The following is a 25,737-nucleotide window of genomic DNA, read 5'->3' as shown; positions in this document are numbered from 1 at the left end:
TTAATAATGAGCCTTGTCATTATAAATGATGGGATTTTGAACACAATATGTATTGCATTAAATAGTTAAATAAATGGAAACAATAAGTGTCTTTCAGTTAGTAGATCATTAAGCTAAGAAATGTTCAAAGGAAAGAGAAAGATTAATGAATGATTATTCCTACTAATTACTCCCTACGTGTAGGTTTAGCACTGAACGTATCACAGGAGACAGTTAAAGACACAGAAAAAAAGATTAACAGGGCTCGAGTTCCACATTTGGGGTCATATTTAATACTATTTCCACAAGCTTTACTAATCCAACTTCTTTATGTTAAATATGTCAAATAGTGGCACAATGTAACAAAAAAGAAACCAATACTAATATCTGTACTTGTACTTTAACTAAATGATCTCTGAGTTCTGAGCAGAGGGAATATTAGAGCACAGAGGTGAACATCGTGAAATGCTTTATATTCAGCAATAAACTGTTGACAAGTGGAAGTGTCCAATTTCACCCTTTTCTTCCTTTTGTAAGCTACAAATAAATAAAGTGCTCAGACGCTTCCGCGGTGGCATGCTAACACAATTTACAATTCTGTTATCCTGAGCAAAGACAACATTGACAACACAATGGCACAAACTGTACTACAGGATGATGAACGTACTGTATCAGGTTGGCACAGAGAAAACAGTTCGGGTCACAGAAAAAAAAAAATGAATCATGGTGGTTATGTCATATGCTACAATGACATTTGTAAACAAGCATGGAATGACATTCAGTATGTGCAACGATGCAGAACGTAACCAAAATAGTAACTTAAAGCATATAAAAGTGCATACATTATAATCAACTTAGAACATAATATGATGCCTAGAATCTTTCTTTAAAAGAAATTGAAAAATAAATCAAGCATAACAAAATTATATAACAAAATATCAATGAACAGGACAGCACTAAAGACTTCTTAAAAAAAAAAAAAAAAACAACCAAAAAAAACATACTTAATGCCACAAGGCCATTAAAAGTTTAACAATAAACAGACTAGTACCAACTGCACTTTGATGTGAACGACTATCCTCATCTTGTATGTTTTGTACAGTATGTGACCGGCACTTACTAATTTATTCTGTACATTAAAATAAAAAAAAATAATAAAAAAAAAATCACAACACAGAGAAATTAAAAACAGTGACTGAGACAGACAGAGAACAGACATTTCATCTCAGACAGATTTGTCAGACAGTGCAAGCCAAAAAGAACTTGACAGTACCACAGTTTGGCTAAAAAACAAACAAACAAACAAAAACTCTCAATCTGAGATAATGGATCATTTTGAGTCTTTCTCGGACACTGATAAGAGCGCAGGCATCACTGAAGGACACAGTACTTCTTGTAGTCTGTTTCAAAATCCTCGTCCATGCTGCTGGTGTCAGCCATCTTTTTCCCGTCAGTCTTTGGCATGAACATAGAGTAATCCACTCCCTGCTGCTCGTAGAAGAGGATGTACGCCGAATCTGTGTCAATCTCCTCTGGATTCACTTCCTGTAGGAACAGATTCACAATGAAGCCACTGTAAAGACATAAGGGATGGTCATAGATTTGGAGGCTCGTTTGAGAACGCTTACCTTGCAGCTACTGTCGTTGTAACAGTACCATTTCCCATTGGGGTTTTTGGCATACGTGACATAATGGCCTCCTCCGAGTATCCCTGAGTGGCACTGCAAACACACAAACGATCATTACTCGAGATGGAAACGGTTTTAGGTTGTGAAAAGGATGTCTACTGAAACCAGACAAACATATTCAACAGCAATCGCTCTTCCTGTGACGAATAAAACCAACAGTCCACATATGAATTTTATTGGCAGGTAGTCACATAACTGAACAGATGATAATTCTTGCATACTGAACAAATCCTACATTCATTTGCTAGTTCATCAGGCAAAAAAAAAGCCCAATTTGACTAGTCAGAATAAGGTAATAAATACATTAAGACAGACCAAGAGAAACAAACAAACATGATCATGTAGCACAATAAGTATGCAAACCAAAATCTCAGTAAAAAGGTTTGTTCTCCTCGCATCACACTTAAAAAACATTAGGATCGGACTATTATCTTTATTGTCTCCTGATAAACCAGGAAAAGTAAGAAAGAGAGTTATACCATGGTTTGGTACTTTACTTTATTTCACTCGTTAGATTTTCATCAGGATTGCGGCGGTAACACCAACACGTTCCTGATTCTGAAAAGATCATTGATCATCTGCGATGCCTTAATCTGCCTTAAAAAAAATAGTTCCACTGTCAACCAGATGGCAGCTTAATGCACATGTATATGATGTGCCCATGACAGAATCCACATTTTACTAAACAGTAATTTTGCATGCAGGACCAGTGTCACTGTGTAACCTACTCACCGATATTGCATACAGGTCATAGATAGGCTCCAGACAGATCCTGTCTCTTTGGTCCTGTGAGGCCTCCAGGTCTATGCTGTCCTCAGTGCAGCCATTGCTCTCCAGCTCTGACAATGTTGTAGCATTGTCACAGTCTCTGACTGGCTCATCCCCCAGTGCAGAGTCCAGGCCTGTAGCTTCAGCTTCATTCTGGATCTCTTGCTTGCAGTGCTCCAGCTCCACAGGACTTTCTCTGCCACTGTCTAGGCTCTCCCTACTAAAAGACAGCTCCAGACGCGAGTCCTGCCGTGGGGCTCTCTTCTGCCCCTGCTTGCACACGTCCCCCTTAGGGCTACTGATGGGACTGCAGCCTCGACTGAGAGAGGAAGACAACAACCTGCCGGAACTCTGGATATCTGTGGAACACACACACACACACACACGGAATCAAAAATCATCAATTAAACTCAAATTTCTCAGTAACCAATCTCAAGAATTTCAAATGATCATTTCATTCATCTATGCACATGGCTGAATGAGTCCAAATGAGTTGTTTAAATGAGCCATTTTCAAATTTCTATATTTACAGAAACATTATCGCAGAACATGACCTTTTTTCCAGAAATAAATCTGGATAAAACAGGATGATTGTTATTGATTACAAGAGCCCCTTGTTGAGTGTTTAATAACTAACATTACATTGCATGCTGTTGTGACTTTATTAAAATGTATTTTTAAAAAATTACCTGAAAAATTCCCCCTAAATATATATTTTGTAATTTTAGAAAGCTTAAAAACAAATTGCCTAGTGAATGTATCGGACTGCTTTAATTTCCAGTCCTGCAGTCCAGAACATGGAATTCAGTCTAATCTGAATAAAGACCTCAAACCTTTGTTTCCTGTAATGGCTGAAAGCTGACCTCTAATATCATTAATGTTGAGGGATGTGGGAGTTGAGGGTGGATCTCCAGAATTTGTCACATGTTCCTTTTCAGAAAACTCCTCTCCAAAACCACCTCTCCACCCCTGCAGACTGTGGTTTACATCCCGTGGGGTCAAAAATGCACTAGGATCAAAGTTATCCCTCGGAAACCGCACGATCTTCTGAGATTTAATCCAGCGATTGTTGACAAACTGGAACCGCTTCAAATGCACAATCTGTACCAGGGAACAAACATGTTACTATCCAAAAAGAATAGAAATAGAAAGTCATAGTGACAGATTTTTTGATGACATTAACACAGTTAGCAGTGCCTGATGCTCTGGAGGGATTGTTCTATTTGTACCAGTATTGGTGGAAGTCTCCAGATGTCCAGTTTCTTGGTGGCCAGTCGGTGGGTTTTGCACTTGGAGCAATAGTAGAGCTCATTTTCACCCAGCTCCTCTTCTGTAGTGAAAGCTCTAAGGCAACTGTCCAGACTGATTGGCTCAGCCTGAGCACGACGACTTCGCTCCACACTCACGTGTTCCTCAACCAGCTAAAGAATACCAAAACAGATAAGCCATCAACATTTTTCAAGGAATCCTTTATCATGCTAATCTGTGTACTGGTCAGTGATGCACCACCTTTTTCTGTGCCTGTTGTCCTGTTTAAGTCATTAATTAGTAATTCATTAGTAGTTGTATGATGTTTTTTCTAACACCATGGTCCTAACAGGGACATTGTTTTGTTTCACCAGCTGTATATGGTTGAAATATAAGTAAAGCCACTTGACTCGACTTGACTTGTTATAAAATAAGTAATCAACACCAACATGAGGAAATGGCTCACTGGGCCTCCACTTAATGCCCCTTTCTAAATCTCAGTGGCCCTGCTCTGGATTGTTATTCATAGCTTACCCTCTCTTGGGATGTCTGGTAGCGGAGGTGCAATGCAGTAGGGTCCCAATCAACAGCTATGCAAGCATTGCCTACTATAGCCCTGTCATCATTACACTCTATGATACACCCTCTGCAGAACCTGATGACAAGACACAGTGGGTCAAGCTTTAACATATGATGGTTCAGTCCACCCACTTGTATTTGTTAAATTTTAAAGCTTTCACTCTTACTTGTACCACGGACACCAGGCACACGAGTTCCCATCTCCCAGCACAACACGCAGGGTGAAGGGGTAGTGGTAGCCCAGGCTGTCATCACTAAAGAAATGCACAACAGTAAAAGAAACATTCATTATATACATGCTACGGTTTTAGAACCACTATCCAAAATGCTCTGAGATCTTTTACCGGTTTAACATTATAACACAGAAAACATGTAAGTAGATATAAGATATAAGTAAAGCCACAGAGCAAAAATACCCTAACAAGCAATAAAACAAGCATTATCCATTCAGTCAAACAACTGAGACACTGACCAGTCTTGTGCATGGTTACTCGACTCTTGAGGGGGCAGAGGACTGGCCAAACGGGACACTTGTGTCCACACTGTGTTGTACAAGTCACGACCACGTGTGTCTGCTGTACAGGGAACAATTAGTGGCATGCCAAACAGACTCGGTCGGTTTTTCTGAGATGATAAGAAGTATAATTCGGCACGCATCTAGAAAAAAAAAAACAAAATCACAAATTAAATGAGTATGCATACCTAAAAGAACAGTGTATAATTCTCAGCTGAAATGCTAAATGTTCAATTTTGCTTACAGTTACAATTTGAATGACATTTTAACAAACAGCTCTCACCATTTTCCGGTGGATGGCAATGATGTACCCAGTGAAGGGGCAGGCAGCGTGTAAAATGATGTGACCATTGGGGAGGCCGTTGGCAGGGCTGCCTTCTGTGCTACAGGGCACCACAGTATTTGGCATTCCCTTAGGGATTATGTCAAGCCTTAGGGATGTACTACTGCAGACTGCTGGGCTAGTTCCAATTGAAACTGTTGGGAGGTCCACTATAAACATAGTAATCATTTTGAAGTGGCAGCTAACATATAAGCAATAAAACACAAATCCTATAGCCTATGAAAACAAACAGACTAATTAAGTATTATTAAGCAAATGAGATTTGATAGAGTTCATGAGTTCTCACCGGAGCCTGTTTCTTTCGGTGAGGAGTCTGGTGAAGGTGTAGATGGCAGTGGGATTTCAAATGCACATAGGAAGCCGCTCACAGCACGTCGCACTTTCTGATTGTCTGATGGAAAATTCTGTAAGAGAAACACTTAGTCATGATGAGATATAAACAGCACAGCTTTCAGGAAGTTTGCAGAATTACAATTAGCACCTTAATGCAAGACAAATGGATCTCCACCAGGAGGATCTGTTCTGGTCTTAGATGGCATAATTCGCTTAGCAGACACTTCAAGCCAGAGTATTTCTCATCCACGTTGAGTCTGAGCCCATACCTCACTGGCGTTGTGCCATCAAGCCTTATAACTGAAAGGAGATACCCAAACAGAAAGTGTGTTAAGTAGCACAAGCTGAGTCAGGACTATGCATCACACAGCTCACCATATATCTGACTGATGTGTATTGCACATCATACTGGTTTCACTGATGAAATCATGTCAAAAACTCACCTATGATCTCAAGGTGCATGGAGTTATCCATGGGCAGAGGAAGGGAAAGGAAGTTAAATGGGTCAAAGCGAGCACTAACATGGCCACACGTTTTGCACTTGACCTGAGACCTAAGCTGACCATGGAACAGGTCAACGACAATAGAGCGGTTTCTTCGCAAATGATTCTCCCATGCCTGACAGGACACAGCAAACATGAGATGTGAGATTAACCTAACCCTAATTATATTTGCAATACCCAGTAAATATTAGCCACTTATAGTATCACAAAATATCACACATACTTAACAATACATAGTTTCATTAAATTATTAAGCACAGTGCGAAGTGTCTGCTGTACAAATGTTTTTATAGAAACTATAATCTAATAGAAGGCACTTTAATATAAACCTGTGATTTGATTTACAGCAAGCATTATTGTCTGAGTCATGGTAGGGTACAAAATAAACACCGTCTCATCACTCGGGCCAGCAAATTCTGCAATGCTATGTGAATATATTAAAATATACAAAATACAAATGGAAGTAAAAATCTGCATCCATAGATCTATCAAGCATGTTGTTTTTTTTCTTCTTTTAAAGTTCACAATTTTAGAGCTTAATTATAAAATAATAAACCTGGCTAACCTCTGAAGCAACTTCCCAGTCAGGTCTGCCATCGCTGTCCTTTAGCTCCACATAGGGTTTATCATGGACACGGTTAAGATCTTCATGAAGGCCATCTAGCAGAAAGGCCAGCAGCTCTTGAGAATCTTGCTGTTGAAAGCCATCAAACCGTGGCGCATACTTTGCTATAGTCCACTAAAAGTGCAGATGAATCAGATAAACGTTAAAAGAATCCTGAGTTGTAATATTATCTTGTATCGTTATATGATCATTAGCATATTGTTATAAGCATGTAATACCTAACAATAAAAAAAATCATCTTTACTACTAGGGACAGACTGAATGAAATCACTAATAAATAAAACCCTTTAAAACACATTATCACATCTGCTGCACTTCAAAATTGACACTGTGAGAATGGGAAAGTGTTTCAGACTGGTTAAGAGAAAGGTAGTTTAGAGTTGTACCCTCAGTTTCAATGGAGCAACACTTTTCTGAGCACCACTCCACAGTTCCTGGATGAGATCTCCGTAGCATTTCGCCATGTGTCCTCGCATCCCAATAGGATTAGTTCTGCAACAGAGGATCTTATGGTCAGCACTTCACAAGCCTATAGATTCATACTTTATACAGATTTTGTTTAATGAAATTAAACTATTTTGCATATTTAATTAAGTGATATATATGCAAACAAAACTTTTAAAAAAGGTCTTTTAAAGTGTAAACATTTAAGTGCACAGCAGAATGGTTGCTTCATATCTGAAATATGTGCTTATCTTAGCTTGAGATCTGAGCTTTTTCTTGAACTGTCCGTTACCTGTACATGCATATACAGTGGTGAGAAAAAGTGTTTGCCCCTTCCTGATTTTTAAATTTTTTTTTTGCATGTTTGTCACACTTTAATGTTTCAGATCATAATGAAGGTTTTCATTATTAAGGGAGAACAAAATCCAAACCTCCTCCGAACCAAAATTCCTCTACAGCGCTGTAACAGACTCATTGCAAGTTATCTCAAATGCTTGATGGCAGTTCTTGCTGCTAAGGGTGGCCCAACCAGTTATTAAGTTTAGGGGCAAACACTTTTTCACACAGGGTAATGTAGGTTTGGATTTTGTTTTCCTTTAATAATAAAAACCTTCATTTAAAAACTGCATGTTGTGTTTACTTGTGTTATCTTTGACTAATATTTAAATTTGAATGATCTGAAACATAGAAGTGTGACAAACATGCAAAAAAAAATATAAAAAATGAGGAAGGGGGCACACACTTTTTCACACAACTGTAAGGAGTCTGTCATTTAGCGTGTACTGGCATGTATGCTTAAATACGATGCACATGTGCATGTCTTTGTGAACATTGCTGAAACTGATATTTAATATAATCATACATTCAATTCCGAATAAACAAATCACATGCACGTTTATCATTAAACATTAATTCAGTAATTCTATTTCTTTACATAATTGATTTGTGTTCTTCTGACTGTTGCGGCACTGATTCCTTGTATGTTTTGCGATAGCATATAATATGCTACGTGATGATGCTAGTGAACTTCTCCGTACTTTGTGTGGGAAAGAAAGCTCGTTTATGTTCAGTTCTATCCTTGAAGAGTTACCACAACCATCCCAGTGTTCTCCTTCAGCAATCCAATCACTTTTGCATTAGCATATTAATCATGTAAGAAGAGCAAACACGCTCACATATACACACACCTGTTAAGCTCATAAAGGTGACACCCGGATGTAAAGTATTCTGTAAGAGGTTTGGTGTTGCTCACACACTGAATGCTGGAGTTCATAAAACATGTGTTGCCGAGGTTACTGAGTCCTGAGGCTCCTTTCTCAGTGGGTACTGCGGGAGGTAACAAAAATGTGTAAATCTCAAACATGAACATGAAGCTCGTGTGAATTTTTTTTATTCAATTATCCTGGACCTTTGTGTCTGTTCATTCTGTTGCTGTTTGCTAAAAACGACATCTCCTCAGGCCAGCTCATGTCTTTGTTGCGCACTATAAAAGGAAACAAAAACAAGAAGGCATATATTTAGGATGATGAGCTTTGTTAATAAATAATATACACTTATGATAAAATAGATAATAAGGAGTACCTTCAATAACCATGTACTGGTCATCAGGGATCTTTAGTGCTTCCAGTGAATGATCCTCATCATCAAGAAGAGTCAAATAATTCTGTTGGAGGAAAGATTACAAAAAATTGTACAGATACTCTATTCGGAGAGAAGCGACACTCTCAATAGTTTTTTTAACTATTATTATATGATGGCACCTTTTAAGTGGTGTCAATAGAATATCTTATGATATAGAACAATGAAATTATGCCTTAGAAATGAATGGCATATCAAAGGGCTAAATTTCTTAACATAAAGTGTATTGTCATTAAATTCTTTGGTGGCATTATTGAAAAATATTCCTATTATCCATTAATTAAGCGATCTATAATTTTAGATTAATATTATATTAATTTGAATGTTATTTTAAATCTGTGAGAAAGTGTATGTGTTTTTTTTCTTTACCTCATTCATGAAAAGCCACAGTCTCATATCCTCTTCTTTAATCCGAAGCCTCTGAGACAGATACTCGTGAATGTCCTTTATTGTTCCCACTCGGCTAAAGCAGCCAGTGTAGGCCAGCACCCGCTTCAGTGGGGTAGTGGGAGATGGCATATTACCTGATCAAAAGAACCCAGGGCAAGCACAAAAGGTTTTAATTTGACTTCACAGAGTAAAAAGAGCCTCATTTTAATACCTGTGACTATCCTCACACACGGAACTGTCATGTCTGGGTTTACGGTCTGCTGGTCTGTGATCATGACTGGTGACATTCATTAAGCATATCAAGCACATCATCTACGGGTTTCTGTATGTCTGTGGTAAACCAAAAGAGTAGACAACTGAACAAGTGACAGTGTCAAGTAAAGGAAGTATGCATTCATTCTTAATTCTGTAAACCTGAAAACGTACCTCTTAGGACTATTTTGTTATTGCCTACAAAAAAGTATGATTGCAAAATGATAAAAATGCTATGCAAGTCCTGCAACAAGTCTGAATTGAAGGCATATGAGATCTTAGAGAAAACCATATTTCATCAGGCTGATACTTTTCCCATTTTTAGGACCGAATTTGACCTTTATTTGCAATGTATAATAATTACCTTGTTGCGAGTTGTTTTTCAAAAGCCCGAGGGATGCAATTTTTTTCTTTTTTTTAATCATCCCTCATACAGCAAAGTCAGAGTAGTATAGGAAGCTAACAATTAGTTATAAATGGCATTACATTTATTGATACATGTGATCTGGAAACATTGCTGAAACTCTCGTTAGCCTTTTAAGTTGAGTCTCACCCATGTTTATCCAGCCGTTAGACTGCGGTGTGCGTGCTGGAGGCTGCTGTCTCAGGAACAGCAGGTGTCTGGGGAAGAGCTCTAACTCGGCTTTCTCCATATCCCTCGACCTGATCACCTACACATCCGGGTACATCGTTGTGTTAACTTAATAATACAGCGGTGGAGTAAATAATAAAAAATAATACAAGAGTGAACTTAATTAACGAATCCTTTTCTTCAGTTTTAGGTTTTGACTGAAAAGAATTCATTGAAATGTAAAATCATTTCTAAAAACCTGACAAAAAGGCAATTTTCTGTCACACTATATTATGAATTGAAACATTTTATGTCATGAGATGAAACTATTTGTGCATAGATAAATGTGATGAATAAATTGTGATATATTACATTAGTTATTACTGTGCCCAAGCTCAGTGAAATAAAACTTTCCACAGTAGACAGTATTGAGATCTGTGTCTGAAGGTCAGACTGAGCCTGACAGCAGCTGCATTGTTCATTGGTTAAAGACAATAACCTTCAAATGTAGAGAACAGCATATTAGCGCTGACGACTGATGTGGAAGACCGTACGTACCGGTCGGGGCAGGCTGAGGTTTGCGCCATACAAGTGGTAAAGGGCTCTCCAGACTGGCTCAGGTACAATCTCAAAATCCTGGCCCAGATGCATGCTGGGAGAGCGTCTCAACAGTGCCCCTTCCATTGTTAATGTGGGAGCCTATTACAGAGAATAACAAGGTACAATACAATACAATTACAAATGAACTACATTACAAGGCACAAAAATTCATAAGGGGAATTATTCTGCAAATAAGCAGACGAAGTTAGAATTATGCACATTTAATGCTATTTGCTTAACTTTTGACAGTCACGTTACACTTCAGGTATATAGTTAGCTATGCGATTGTGTTTAACAGCACTGCTCGGTGCTTACTTTGAGGTTCTCTGAGGTCACCAGGGGCTGGTTGTCTATGGCACCTGGCCTGAGAGCTGTCACATTCCCATCAGCCCCAGGGAAACTCTGGCTGTCTACCTCAGACGAATCAGTCTGTCGGGAGAAACAAATATCTGTGGCAGTCGAGCTGGAATGGAGGAGACCTAGACAGAAAAAAAAAAATAATCATGTCAGTGAAAGACTTCAAAAACCCTGTAGCCAAAGGCCAGGTTTGAGATCTTTTATGTAAATACTGACTGCCACTTGTCGTTTCCGATGCTTCAGAGGCACTAGAGATGTTGTCAGAGAACTTCTCTTCTGGGGATGAGTGTGAGCTCGCCGTGCCCTCTCCATGACCCCTTTGTTCCATGCCTGCAGATGAGGTAGGAGTTCTACTGCTAGAAAATACTGTGGGCTGTTCCATCACTATCAGCTTGTTGTCCTATATATAAAATAAAAAAAAACACAGGGGCTTTCATGTATTCAGTACTTACTCTAATACTCCAGTATCACATGTCCAATACTCCATTGTACCTAATCTCTATCCACCATATCTCTAATTAATGTACAATGACAATTAATCACAGAGAATGATTTCACCACATTTTCCTGAACAAAAGTACAAGAAAAAAGAACTGCTGCTTAGGCCTGAAATATAAAAAGGTTGAACCAAATGAACATTTTAATATGTTTAGCATTAGACTATTTTTTTTTAGAAGTATTGTGAAAAAAAGCTAACCTACACAGTGTGAATGTTACATAGTGTAAAACTACAGCCTACACATAAACTCAGACAGCGATCATTAACATCCCATATATCTGATGTGTAAAAACAATATACAAGCCATGATGTTGTTTTAAGCTTACATATTTGACATAGTCCTTCCACTGCTGCCACCACTGCGTAGCAATAAGAAACCAGTAATCACCAGGCTGGAGGCCATGCCGACTTTCTCTCTCTAACCAGCCCCTGAACACAGAATACAATCTAGTGATTAGTGCAGTTTTTTTTTTTCAGTCTAAATATCTGAATTGACAGATGACTGAACAGGGAATTAGAAGTACTGTGAAATAAATGAGGTCTTATATGGACCTGATGATCTGTCCTTCCTCCTCAGGAGTGGCAGGCCGCAGTCCAAGAACAATATGACATACCTAAGGGAGTTACGAAAAAAATATCATTAAACAAACATGAGAACATTAACACAATCCTGCAAAGTGGGTCAGGGTGATATGATGATATAATATAAATGTTGTGATAAAACGGTCACAATATGCTTTTTCGGAGATATTATGGATATTCAGATGATTTTTTATTTTGCTCACATTATATAAATCATAACAAAGGTCTATTAGGCAATACTACTGTACTGCTGGCTGTTTCTGCATATTGTGCATTACATTTTTGTCATATTGCCAAACCTTAATGCAAAGGCGTTTATTCATACCTGAAACAGGAGGTTGAGAAACTCGGCAGCAAGTGCACTCTGAACGCTCCATATCTGATAGTCTTCGAGTGTCAAATGGCCCTTCTATATATAATCATAGCAAAGAGACTCTGTAACCTTATTCTTGGACAGTTATCCATTTCATAAAAACGAAACAAAAAATGTGTATACACACACACACCTTGGTAGTGTCATGTACTTTGAGAATGTCTTCAACAATATTAGGCACACTTGTCTGTAATTCCTGCAAGATGAGTAAAAGAGATATTCAAAAGCAAAAATCTAAATAAATGAAATTGATTTTCAGTTAAAAACAATAAAGTGGGTTGAGAGAATGAAAGAATTTATAGGTGCCTTACTGGGAGTGAGTCAGTACGATTGTCCCTCCAGACTTCCAGCAGTGCAACAACCATCTCCTGGATTTCTTCTCGACAAAGAACTCCATCACGGTCAACATCAAATACTTTAAAACAAACTGATCCAAAACAAAAAGTGGGCATCAGTTGAGATTATATAGATTACAGATATATATATATATAGATTACAGATATATATATATATATATATATATATAGATTACAGATATATATATATATATATATATATATATATATATATACACATGAAATGAATGCAGCAATGATGCAGCATTATCTCCACTTACATTTCTGCCTTTCAGCCAGAGGTCCCCTGCAGCAGGCTGACAACCCACAGGAAATCTCTTTGAAATCTATGTGATTGTCTCTGTTTTCATCAAATGCATGAAACAAACCTGACGGAAAGATGGCAAACACACAAAGTCACTTTTGTAAAGTCACATTTACAGTTTGACTACTGAGTGCACATACGTTCATGCATGCACTGTCCCACACCAAAATACTGCTTAAATAAAATATTAAAATGAAATAAGTCTCAAGAATCGCATACCTTCACTTATGGATGGATGAATAGGAGGAGATACCAATGGGACAAATGTCTCCAAGTCAAAGCGTCCAGTTCTTGACTGAGCTTTCAGTAACCAGTATCGCTTCTCTAAGTCAATGATATCTGATTCCTCCACTGCATCACACAAAACATTAAAGTAATTAACCGTTAAGATGTTCTCTGCCATGACGTGACAATACAGATCATATAATTAAAAAAAAACTTTTTACAATCTATGTCACAGTGTGGAGAAATTACTAGACAATACGTCCATTTTGTTCTGATTACAGAGAACAATGAAAACATACAGTATTGAACGTTATCAGTAATATGTATAAAGTTATATAGATTAGAGATACAAAGAAGAAGTAGAGATCTGCAAGAAGACAGTAATTGTTACTTCAAATACTTTTTTGCTGAAGCGTCAAAATGGCAGGAAAGGAAGTTTAAAATAAAACGTATGGAATTTAAGATAACCTTGAATTGTTGACTGCAATGTTGCAAGCATCACTGAGCTCACCGCAACAACTTAGCACGTTCAAGGTAAAATCACTGCAGCAGTAAAATCTCTACCAATTATGTCACAGAGGTTTTACAGAGAAAACCTCAGATCTATATGACAGGTCATGACCTAGAACTTCAATTCAGGTATCAGTCCTTAATGGGATTTATGTTAACATTTTAATTGAACAACTGAATGTCTGTGCAGAATGAAACACTCACGGTGCGTGACCCCGGCTAATGTCTGGTAGAAGGTGGGTGTGTCGCTGTCATCAGTCAGAGTCACGAACACGCCACTGGACAGGAGCCAGCGCGAGAAGGTAAAAGCGTCCTTGTTTTGAAGCAGCCAGCTCTTAAACTTCTCATAATTGACCTTTTCGGCCTGATGTGAATCAGAACAAAATGATAAATGCTTGCAATGTTTTGTAGAATAATGACTTGACATACTAACAGCATTAAAATCTATATTCTGCAACTGAAGATGGTATCTGACCTCTGTAAAGCACTTCCTCAGAGAAGGATGAACTTCTCCATCCACGGCTTGTAGCATGGCTTCGATGTCCTCAAGTGTAGCATAGCTGCCTGATTCACTGGCAAATAAACTAAAAATGTCTGCAAGAGAAAAAAAAAATGACAGCATCTTCATCTCTCTATGTGTTTCTGCTGGGAATGCTTATCACTTCAAACATTTTAGATAACTCTCAGCTTCCACACTAGCGGTCAGAGTGCGCCTTTCACTCACATCTCGCCTTTTCTTCATCACGTCCTCTCGTGAGCAGCACCAAGCCCACGACGAGGTTGTTAAAATGCAGACCTTTCAAAGTGCCACCAAATGAACTATAGATCACCTACAGGAAAAAGAAAAAAAAAAGTTGAGTAAAAATAGAAATAAAAAATACATTTGTTCAGTGAGTTGCTGACCACTAGTTGAACAGCTAGTTAAATGCTAGGGTTAGTTAAACAATTAGTTAAATTGAACTTCAAAAACACTCCACACAAGTTCTTACACCCTTCATCACCTAGAATCGCTACATACACAAGCACAGATTACTACAGCTGTTGAAAATGAGAAAAAAATAAAGGATGCGATATTTAGTCACAACATTATTAGGAGAAAAGCTTGAGTCAAAGTGACCAAAATTAGCAAAATATCATCGATTCTTTAGTTAATGGTGCTTGCAAAGCAACATTATTACTATTGTGCCGGACAAAACTTCTGGCTCATTGAGGAGAGATGTGCTATGACTTTTATAAGCGATCCGAGTACCAGTGCTTCCGGTACAGGGTCTCAAAGTGGCCTTTTTTCCCCATAGACTCCCATTATAAACTTTGGAGGTTTATAACTTGGCAAGCTTTCGAACTATCTACACCAAACTCGTCCAGCTCCTTTAGGGTGATACTCTGAACAAAGTTTTAAATTGGTGTACCGACTGGCCTTCCGGTTGTGCCGCGGCCCCGCCCCCAATATATGCAAAATCAAAAAACTTTTTACAACATGGACATGTGACATATCAAAACACTCACAACAATGAGGGAAACTTCCTCACGTGTAATTTGATGACGTCACGTGATGTCACATGAAAATAAAAAATAAGCATAACATGGACATATCAAAACACTCAGCACAATGAGGAAAACTTCCTCAAGAGTATTCAGATGGCGTCACATGCTCGTCTCGACTAGCCTCCGGGATTTGCCACGTGCAAGCACCATTCACATTTTCTTCCGGAAATGTACGTTCTAGTTATTAATGGTGCTTGCAAAGCAACATTATTACTATTGTGCCGGACAAAACTTCGGCGCGTAAGTTGTCCCGTAGCTTTTGTCCTAGACCCATGAATGAGGTGTCAAATCGACTTTTATAAGCGATCCAACCAACGATGTTTGCACAGCGGACGAAAAAGCGGCCAAAAAAGTCCCATAGACTTGAATGGGAAATTCCTAAAATTCCTCTAATCTCTCTCTCTCTCTCTCACACACACACACACACACACACACACACACACACACACACACACACACACACACACACACAGCGTGCGCAGAGCTCAGGCATGGCTTCTCTTCTGGGGCCACGTGCAAGCACCATTCACATTTTCTTCAGGAAATGTACATTCTAGTTAACCTTGTTTCCTTACAGGACCTTTTGTCCACCATCTAGTGAAGGGTTAAATAGTAAATTAATCGCCATGTATGGATCATTCACCACATTGTATTGAAGAGAGACTTCATTCTGTTTGACCTCAACTAGATGCTTGTGTTTAATGCTGCACTTGACTGAAGGTTGTAATTTCTGACCTCCACATATAATACAAACTTAAGATTCCTACCCTGTAACAGTCTGCTGGTTGAGAAGGAAATGATATTTCACTCATCACGGTTTTCCATCTAGATTATTACTAAAAAAAAATCTTAACAAATAGGAAGGCGTCCATGTTTTTCTCCACAATGTAGCTTGAATGCAGAAGGGCTACAAATGAGAACATTTCAGGACTTCTCACTTCTGAGGCAAGTCAAATGCAGCATTAAGTGTATACATAAAGGACTGAACTATATGCCAGCTTAATATTTAAAAGGTTTATTAAAATGTATGCATAGTGGGTTTAAAAATCTAAAACATCATTGAAACTCTGGGAATTCTTCTTTTAAACCTAGAGAATTCTGAAAATTTCAAACAACGAAAAATATTGGATGGATGAATATTCATTATTCTGCCCCATTTCTAGGTCACTAAATATGTGTGTGCAAATTTGAGATAATGCTCATGTAATCTAATTTGGACAAATTGTCAGACGTTCCTTGAGACTCATCCCGTCCGTTGTAGCACGTGTTCAGAAAACACTGAAGAATTTAATCGAACATGGATCTCAAGGTTTTCCAAAAACATGTGGAATCCATGCCAGCGCAAGAACTATCACGAAGAAAAAAAATACATTAGATTAGAAAAGAATTCAGAGCGAAGGCATTTTCTTCACTAGTGCTCTCTGACGTTTGGAGCCCACTGTGTACCGTATCTGAGTAAAATGTAAGCATGGATCCTACACAGGAAAAGGAAGTGGTCATGTGCCTCAGCTTCATAAGAACTGAGACTAACATTCATTTGCAGGAACACAGGAACAATGATGAATAGTGAAAGTGCTGGTCAGAAACAATGAAGACAGACAGCTCAAACTGAAAACAGCACTTTACATCAGGTGAATTCAAGCAAGTGCCTCTCTCACAGCCAATATATTATCTTTGCTATCAAGCATTTAACCTTGCACATCGTGCAGGTATATGGTGAGGTAACAGCAACACTCCGGCCAAAAATCAGGAATTTACAATCTTTTAAACAGAAGAAAATGAAGAGTGCCTATAATGACTTTTAAACTGATAGAGTGCCTAAATTATTTAACTACAGAGGTGGGAGTAAGTCACACATGTGCAAGTCACAAGTAAGTCTCAAATTTGCGACTTAAGTCGGACTCGAGTCAAGTTATACTCGATTCCCCCATCTCTGCAACATTTAACTCAAGTCCGTGTCAAGTCTCAAGTCATAAATGTCAAGTCAAAGTCAAGTCGAGTCTTTTTTTAATATTAGTCAAGCAAGTCTCAAATTTGCGACTTAAGTCGGACTCGAGTCAAGTCATATGACTCGAGTTCCCCACCTCTGTTTAACTGCATAACAAACATATAACAATATTAAATCATTGTATTATTTTTTTTTTTTTTTAAAAATACAGTATAAATAACATTTTAAATAATATAAAAACTACACTTGAGGCCAATGTTCACAATCACATAGACAGAAGTCATTCAAGCTCCACACATTTTGTTACTACACATTTCCTGAAATAAGTCAATTACGGTATCTCCTTTATTTCAATAAGAGATCATTTCTCAATAGCACCAAAGAGACAGACAGCTTTCACTGTTTGGTGACTATATCAGGAGGTCAAAGGTTTGCACACACTTGTTATTTTTGTTGACATTGCCTTTTAATAGCTTGAACTTGAATCAGTCGTTTGGGGTAGCCTCTCACAATGCTTTTCTTAATCTCACAAATTAAGAGTAAATAAACAAAGGAAATAAGATTCTCATAATACATTTCATATATTTCTGCCAATTCCTTCTGACAGAACTGGTGAAACTGGCAGGTTTGTTGACTTCTTGCTTTTAGACAATTTTTCCGGCCATTTTTCCGACTCCTACAACAAGATGCTGCCACCCCCGTGCTTCACAGCTAGGATGGTGTTCTTAGGATTAAGACACATTATCACACATTTTCCACAATATATAGCCCTGATTATTATAGCAAAACAGACCGTGATGTATCATCTGACAAAATACTTCTCCAAAAGTCTTTGAGTAAAGACTTCATCCTTGCATGACAGCTCTTAATATTGGACGTACATTCTTTTAGATTTGATTCATCTAACTCCTTCACCAGTTCCTGTGTTGGTCTTGGGTTTCTGATGAAGCTTTCAAACCAAACTTCATTCATCCCTGGGAGTTCATTTGTGGCTCCATATCGTTTGTACAGATGTTCCTGGTATCTCTAGTTGTTTGGAAATTGCTCTTATGGATGAAATCAAACCAGTATTTATTTTTTTGGGAGGTCTTGGCTGACTTGCTTGAATTTTTCCGTGCCATCAATGCAAATAGGCACTGACTTTAAATTACCTCTAATATTAACAAAGAAGATGTGTTAACAGACTTGCCAGAAGAAACATACAGTAACAAATTGTGTGGAGTTGTAAAAACCTGATATTGAAAGTCTTTAGCCTTGGTGTATGTAGCCTTTGGACTCAACTGTACATTGCACAAACTCAATAATAAAAAGAGTTTGGTCTGTATCCATTTTGGGTCATGTAGTAATTTCACACTGCTTTACAGTTAACCTCAAATACCATTTACAGGCCACATGACCTCATGCCACAAGATCATGTCCAAATCTGTTCAGTTTATCAGGTTCACACACCTTCTCCAGGAGGTCACCTCCACAGTCTATTAATCAAATTCTGTTAGATTAATCAAGCTTGCAGAACGTGGAGCTCATTCTGTTACGCAAAGGAAATGAAACAGATTAATCGCAGGGTTGCACAATTAACCAGGTTAATTACAAAGGCTGGATCAGTTGTTTAGAATATCACAGCATCCACTGACTGCATCCAAGCAGACAAATTTCCATTCATATGAGATTAATAGAAAATAAACTCTGCAGTCTTATATATAAGATCCTAAAAGCAAAGCTGGTTAAAATGTGAGTGTAATCTATGATAAATTAAAGAAAGAACCACATATGAGTGTTATGGTCGGGTCTTTATTTTTTTTTTTTAAATAAAGTACTTTTTTTCTGTTTTAGTGGTAATGTTGTGGAACATCTACAAAGCCTGTTGGTTCCTCTCATCACTTTTGTTATAGCTGCTTTAAATAGTCGTTCCCTCACAGGCTTGAGCTCTGTTACATTGAGCTTGCACTGGAGCCTCCTTCCATAATTGTTAAATAAATCTCTGAGGTCCATTTCTATAATTTTCAAATAATTTATTATTAGGCTTAATTCAGCATCATCATTAAAACGTATGAATGATGCATATAAATACAGAAGAGCAGTCAGTTAAGCACTTGTGAGCATTTCTGAGCTAGAAGACCTTTCAGCTGAAAACCACCACAGCAGATTATCGCTTGCTGAAACATGCAGAGGCTCATTTCACATGCCCATCACACAAACAGGTCATATATTACCAACCTGAACAGGAAGACTTCACAAGCCCTGCAGGCCTTACCTCGGAGATATTGAGAGGAACCATGTCCCCTAACACTTCCTTGAAGAAACATTGCTGACTCATATAGCAGGATAGGCCACAGGTCCTCCTGAATGTATCCCTCAGTCTTTTCAGCTCCACATCAGTGACTGAAAGATAAAGAATAAAGCGATAAAAAAAAAGCTGGTACAGAGGGGAAAAAGAACAGGGTAATATGATAATGAAAAGTTTTAATTTCAAGTACAAATAACACTAACTAAACAGTTATTATGAAATACCTGGTTATGAGCTAAATACCAGTGCTCAGACTGGTGATGTGTCAACTGCTTAGACACAGGAGATTTTGCTACACTTGGATTTACGAAGATTGAACTGGGTGTTTACATATTATCAAAAAGGTTACAGCCGATTACAATTTCATGCTCCTATGAAATGGCTTGAAAGACATCGTATGATGTCGAGTGTCAGTGCATTTCCTTTTGAAGCGAGTCTAAGCGAGAGGGCAAAATGAAGTGTTTAACTGATTTGCATTGCAACCAACTGCATTCAACCACCAAAAACTTAACAGTAGATTAACAAACTAGCCGAATTACGTACCACACCCTGAACCCATTCCTGTCAGCGTTAAAGAGTATTATATACATTAAAATGTGTGTTTTGACAGCACAGGGGCATCGCCGGATTGCATCTGACATATCTGAACGATAAATACAGTTATATTACATAGTATTATTGATAGAGAAGGACAATTTGTATCAGAGAACAAAACAGTTTGGAATCGAAAATGCTCAGTATGTTCGGTAAAACACCTCTGACCAAAAATCTTTAACCATTTTCGCAACTCAGCCGTTATGTGCTAAAAAATTTAACATCACCACACTGACAAAACATTGTTTGCTTCTAACAACCTGCTCCTGTAGAGCAAGACACGCCCATGAGGGTGGGACAAGTATGTTTTAGTGAGCTGCTAATTGGATAAGCACAAGACTAGTACAGGATTAATCATCATTTAAAAAAAAGTTCAATTTCTCTAAAGTAACAAGCTGTAAAATAAAGAAAATACTACTAATAAAAGGAAAAAAATAATAGTGGTGTAACTGGCATCTATAACACTAAGGGACTTAATTAAACTTTAATTTCAGGGACACTTTATAGACTAGTGATCAAGCTGGTGGTGTGAAAACAGGATTTCAGTGTCACGCATTGAGAGTGACAGTTACTCATTTCGGTCTTTTGTCACGCTCCCACCACAAATTGTATTTCTCACGCAGAAAAACTTACTATTTATCATATATTTAACATGCTGCAGCACCCAAAACGTATCAGTACGCACCGCTGTCTCTATGGAACCGGGCAGGAATCAAGCGCGTCTCCCCTGGAGTTCTTATTCAACTTATCAGCCAATCAAAATAAGAGGCTACACAATAGTCAATCAGAAAATAGCACTATTGTATCTGGGTAAGATTTAACACAACAACCAATGAAAAAAACATATCCTGAAATTGTTCGGCATCATCCTCTTTCACCCACAGAGAAAACCACTGGAGATGCGAGCATCACTTTGAGCACAGAGTAAGGCATGATCTCCTGTTTTAACGTTACAACAAATTCACAACTTATTTGACACAAACAACGACAATAACAGCATTTTGACTGCTGTTAGAGATATTTCCCAGATAATCAGCATGAGTTTTTCATGAGTGTCTGTAACTTAGCCAACAGTTTTACAGCCTGTTCACTGACAACACCTGCTCAGAACAAGTAATCTAGGCCACTGGTTATCAAACTGGGGGCCCTGAGATGGTGCCAGGGGGCCACGATTTTATGACATTTTATAAAATAATACATTACAGCCTGTAACAGATTTAAGATTCACATTGATGTGGTTGCGCAATAAGCTAAGCTAAAAACACTCCACATAAACAAAGCTAACTAACATAACATAAGAAACGTGTGTACAAATCCAGGGAAAAGATTTTCTAGTTTTTTCTGACAGAAATGAATTTGTCTGGTTTTATCCAGCTGGTGTGAAAACAGAGCTAGAGGTTAGTTATAAGCAGCTAAATGACAGCTGTCTGGTAAAATGTCTGGTTACTAAACATAATTCTGTCACTTTAACGAACATTATCCTTTTTTAGGCGCACAAAGAGACAATAAAATGTTTTAGTTCAATACAAACAGCATGTCAACACCAATCTGAGACTAGACGAACACTGAGTTTGACAGACGACTAGCGTGCTAATTTAGCTGCTTGTTGCTAGAATACATCAAACTGCACCTAGTTAGCATCGTTAGCATCGTTAGCTATCTGCATAAACAGAAACTACACGCTGTAGTGTAGCTGCAACAACTCACCTCTTTTAACGGCCTCGTCGTAAGAAAGAAAACCAATCCTGGATTCTTTTGCCCCCATGTTTTTGTCATTTCATGTCAAAAAAGCAAAACGTAACATAACTGTTCATGTAGCTGTCTCTCTCACTGCATATCATAGACTTATTATTCTTTCAGCTATCCCCGTGACGCGCACCTAAGGCTCGGTCCCAAATAGCTCTTTATTTGTTACACGAGTGCACTAGGATGGCAGTAGAATAAAGATATCCACTCCCAAAATAGTGCACTATCTATAAAGTATGACTTCATTTTGGACGCGGCCTAAAAAAGCGGCTCGGTCTGAACCGAGAGAATCTTTGGTAAATGAATCTTTAAAATTAATCTTTAGACAAAGAATCACATTTCTGCCGCATATCTGTTAATAATACTCAGAAAATGTATTTAAGAAGCCATAATCTTGGTACTCAAACATAATGATGTGTATTGTCTCATTATTATGAGGTATTAGGTCATAATTACAAGGAATTGAGTCATAATTGTAAGATACAGAGTGTTCATTTCCAGATATTAGATCATAATCAAAGCCTTTAGTCATCATTTTAAGAGATTAGGTGATATTTAAGAAATATTAAGCTATAATTGTGAGATACTAAGTCTTGATTTCAAGATACTAAGTCATACTGACAGGTCATAACGTCGAGACACTGATTTATGATAGAATTAAGCTATTAAGAATTCATAGAATTCAAGAATTCAAGAGTCATAATGTCAAGTCATTATTGTGAGTAAATCATTGCTTTAGTGAGGCAATGCCGAAAACAAGAAACAAATCATAATTTTGTAATCACGTCACAATCCCAAGTCATGATTTCATATATAGCAAAATCAGTACAAAATAGCATCCCAAAAGTATCTAATAATATTGGCTTATTGTACCATAATTATCACTTGGTATCTCATAATTATGGCTATGTACCTTAAACTTGTGAATTCGTATCTCAGAAATATGTTAAAAAGTGGTATATACCTTTTGACTTTCATTCTCTGACTGATAACTAATTAAAGACTTGGCTCAGGGAACATAGCTCTCTAAATCAACATGAAAGGCTGTAAGAAAGAAGTTTGTACCGGTTTAGTCAAGAGAGTCACCTTGCTTGTGTGGAATGTGGATAATGTGCCATGTCTAAGTGTAAGTCATGATTCAAACAAAATAGATTGTGGCTTTTTCCCCTTTTTGTTGCTTTGTCCAAACTCATGAAATGTATACCACTATTTTTGGCTGAAGATTTACTTACAGAGTGAATGATTACTGTTAATTTTGGTGTCTATGTATAAATCTAAAAATCTAGAGAAATGCTTTAGCCTAGAAATCATTAAATTAGAAAAAAAAAATGCACACCAGAAGCACAGTGTCACATCTGCCTGGGACATTTCATCACCACGCCAACAGAGGGCACCCTCCTCCAAAGTCTAAGATCATTTCATTATCAATACAATACTATACAATATCTAAAACACCTTGATTATATAATACACATTGTTAGCTCTTTAAAATTATTACGTGTAGGTTATAACACTTCTCATGAATGATCCTTGCTTTGCCTTTTTGTATGGATACACCTCTGGGCCCCTGACTGTTCTCTGTGCTTTGGCTGTGCTTATTCTGATATCTTGGTGATGAACTTGGTCCGTTCTTTTTAAGTGAGATTTGAATTGTGGAAATTATTAAAAAAAAAACCTCCAGCACATGGACACTAACAATCTTTTTAGTCGTGTCTGTTATACAGTCTTTGTGATTTTTCTTAGAGCGCTGGAAATCACAACCCATTCTTATCACAGTTATTATATTTAATTATTGTACTTTTCTTAATATTTTTGTTAATAGTGTGTTTCATTGGTTAATCTGATTGGCTTTAATCCAGTCCTTAATGACTCATATGAGTAACCTATCATAAATGTTAATTACTGATTTAGATAATAGTAATATTAATAACAAATGTAAAAAATGAATACAAAAAGTTTTTTGGCTGGAATAAATAGTCAAATCTTTACTACAGTATACATTAGAAAATTAGTCTAATATTTGAATAAATTGATTATCCTTAAAGCTGGTTAATTAAAAACACATTTTTACAGATAATAAGGCTGCAGAGATGGATTAAAAGATTAAAATAAATGTAATTAAAATAGATCAGTGCCATAATAGGAATGATGAAGGCCAAACTACAGCCACACACACACACACACACACACACACACACACACACACAAATAAACTGCAAACACACACACACAAACACACATACACAGTAGAGAGAGAGCGCGAGAGAGAGAGAGAGAGAGAGAGAGAGAGAGAGAGAGAGAGACTTTTTAGATGATAGCTATTTTCATGGTTCCTGTTACTTTTTAAATGTTTCACGTGTATAATGACCTACGGAGTAAGTAAAGCTGAGAATGTAAGTAAATCAATCAATCAATGCGAAACACATGGTTCCAATGTCTCAGTGTGTATTTTGTACTTTGGCTGGGGAATATGTAATTATTTACATTTTGTTCTTCTTCAAAGTTCTTTGGATAAGGATGATAGGGTAAATCTCTTTAGCTACAGCTGCAGTTGCTACACTAATAGCCAACAATAAGGCCATGGTTATTACACAGTGCACTGATCAAACAAATGAAGCATTTATTTTTGTCTATACTCTTCACTGGTTTTGTAAATACTGTATCACTGGCAAATATCTGTACAGCCTTTAATATTCCTGGAAGCACTAACTGCAACTGAGTTCAAATAAAGTTTATTAATCCAGCCAGATTTTCATACCTCTGCAAAACATTGTGCTGACATTCTGTAAAGCTGCCATGCAGTAAAGTAAAGCTTCTGCTGTGCAATCGATGTTTCTGTTCATCGTTTTTCTATACTAAATCTGTCAAAAACACAAACCTTTCCATCACTGACAGGGAGAAAGTGGAACTGCAGTGGAACAAATTTACTTTATTAATCCATTTTACCATTGTACATAACGGGGTCACAATAGCACCATGTAATTGTGTCAAAGCACATACTTCTGTATTATTCTAGATGGTTATTGAGTTCTAACACAAACTGTGTTTTCTTATGGTTTGTGTTTGTTCTATAAAATTGTTGCCTACTTAAAACTTCTAGATTCTCCATATTAGTGAATACTTTTGAATATAGAGTCAGAGATTTCAATCTGAGGTGCAGCTCATGACAACAATGACAACAGGGATTTTTTTATGTTTATAAAAACAGAGTTCATTAGTGTGTTTAAAATCACAGTGCATGAAATTGCTCCATAGTATTCATGTTTGACAGATGGACAGGTGTGTTCTGTCTCTGACAAGCCATCTAGTGGATTTAATTCTCTAGATGTACATTGAGTATGTCAAATTTTATTTCTGTTTCCAGTGCTAATATCTGTAGTTCTGCAAACATGTTTGATGATTATTCCGATCAGTTTTGCTGCATAGATTATCTTGTCGTGATTTTCAAAATGTTTTACTGTTGAACATGCTGAATTCACAAATCCTCATAGAGCTGAATATCAATACTGATAAGCAACTTAAATAGCAATCTGTGGCCTTCTCAAATCTAAGCTTGACTAATTTCCTTTTATTATTATTATTATTATTATTATTATTATTATTATTATTATTATTATTATTATTACTATTGTTGTTGTTGTTGTTGTTGTTGTTGTTGTAAAAGACTAGTGAATATTGATTTTTTTTTTTTTTTTTAGAAAGTATTCAATAATACAAGTTTAAAATCTTTTGGACATTAATATGCAAACCATCCATTTTCTGTACTGCTTGTCTTAAGCAGAATTTTGGGGAACCTGCACTCTCCCGGTTGACCCATGGCACAAGGTAGGAGACACTCTACCACAGGGCACAACTGCACACTCACACAACCATTCACACACTACAGTTAATTTAGAGATGCGAATCTGCCTACAACGAATGTCATTGGACTTACCT

The 25,737-nt window shown here is 37.4% G+C and overlaps 1 protein-coding gene across 1 annotated transcript; it reads right to left on the bottom strand.

The window, feature by feature from the left end:
• Positions 1-249: 249 nt before the first annotated feature.
• LOC132863112 (ubiquitin carboxyl-terminal hydrolase 32-like) lies at positions 250-21,933 on the bottom strand. Its single transcript, XM_060895709.1, has 34 exons — positions 21,763-21,933; positions 19,429-19,556; positions 14,406-14,511; positions 14,157-14,275; positions 13,886-14,045; positions 13,166-13,297; positions 12,903-13,010; positions 12,598-12,713; positions 12,420-12,482; positions 12,239-12,322; positions 11,884-11,945; positions 11,658-11,760; positions 11,049-11,232; positions 10,791-10,954; positions 10,434-10,574; positions 9,858-9,975; positions 9,032-9,186; positions 8,606-8,687; positions 8,433-8,507; positions 8,212-8,350; positions 6,967-7,072; positions 6,521-6,694; positions 5,896-6,070; positions 5,601-5,752; positions 5,406-5,523; positions 5,060-5,268; positions 4,735-4,919; positions 4,430-4,516; positions 4,218-4,338; positions 3,665-3,856; positions 3,299-3,536; positions 2,400-2,794; positions 1,608-1,700; positions 250-1,524 (listed from the first exon to the last, which is right to left on the bottom strand). The coding sequence occupies exons 1-34, from the start codon at positions 21,818-21,820 to the stop codon at positions 1,351-1,353; spliced, it is 4,716 nt and encodes a 1,571-aa protein (XP_060751692.1). The 5' UTR covers positions 21,821-21,933; the 3' UTR covers positions 250-1,350.
• Between the last annotated feature and the right edge of the window lie 3,804 nt (positions 21,934-25,737).

Source organism: Tachysurus vachellii, chromosome 20 (assembly GCF_030014155.1).
Source record: "Tachysurus vachellii isolate PV-2020 chromosome 20, HZAU_Pvac_v1, whole genome shotgun sequence".
NCBI classification, from domain to species: domain Eukaryota; kingdom Metazoa; phylum Chordata; class Actinopteri; order Siluriformes; family Bagridae; genus Tachysurus; species Tachysurus vachellii.
The sequence above is the reverse complement of the archived record's forward strand: the minus strand, read 5'-3'. Positions and strand labels throughout refer to the sequence as shown.

Excerpts from the sequence above, each read along its gene's own strand:
- LOC132863112 (XM_060895709.1), bottom strand. The coding sequence starts at position 21,820 with ATGGGGGCAAAAGAATCCAGGATTGGTTTTCTTTCTTACGACGAGGCC. Across the intron at positions 12,483-12,597 it reads ATCGTACTGACTCACTCCCA|GAATTACAGACAAGTGTGCC; the intron begins GTAAGGCACCTA and ends CTCATCTTGCAG. Across the intron at positions 6,695-6,966 it reads TTGCTCCATTGAAACTGAGG|TGGACTATAGCAAAGTATGC; the intron begins GTACAACTCTAA and ends CTGCACTTTTAG.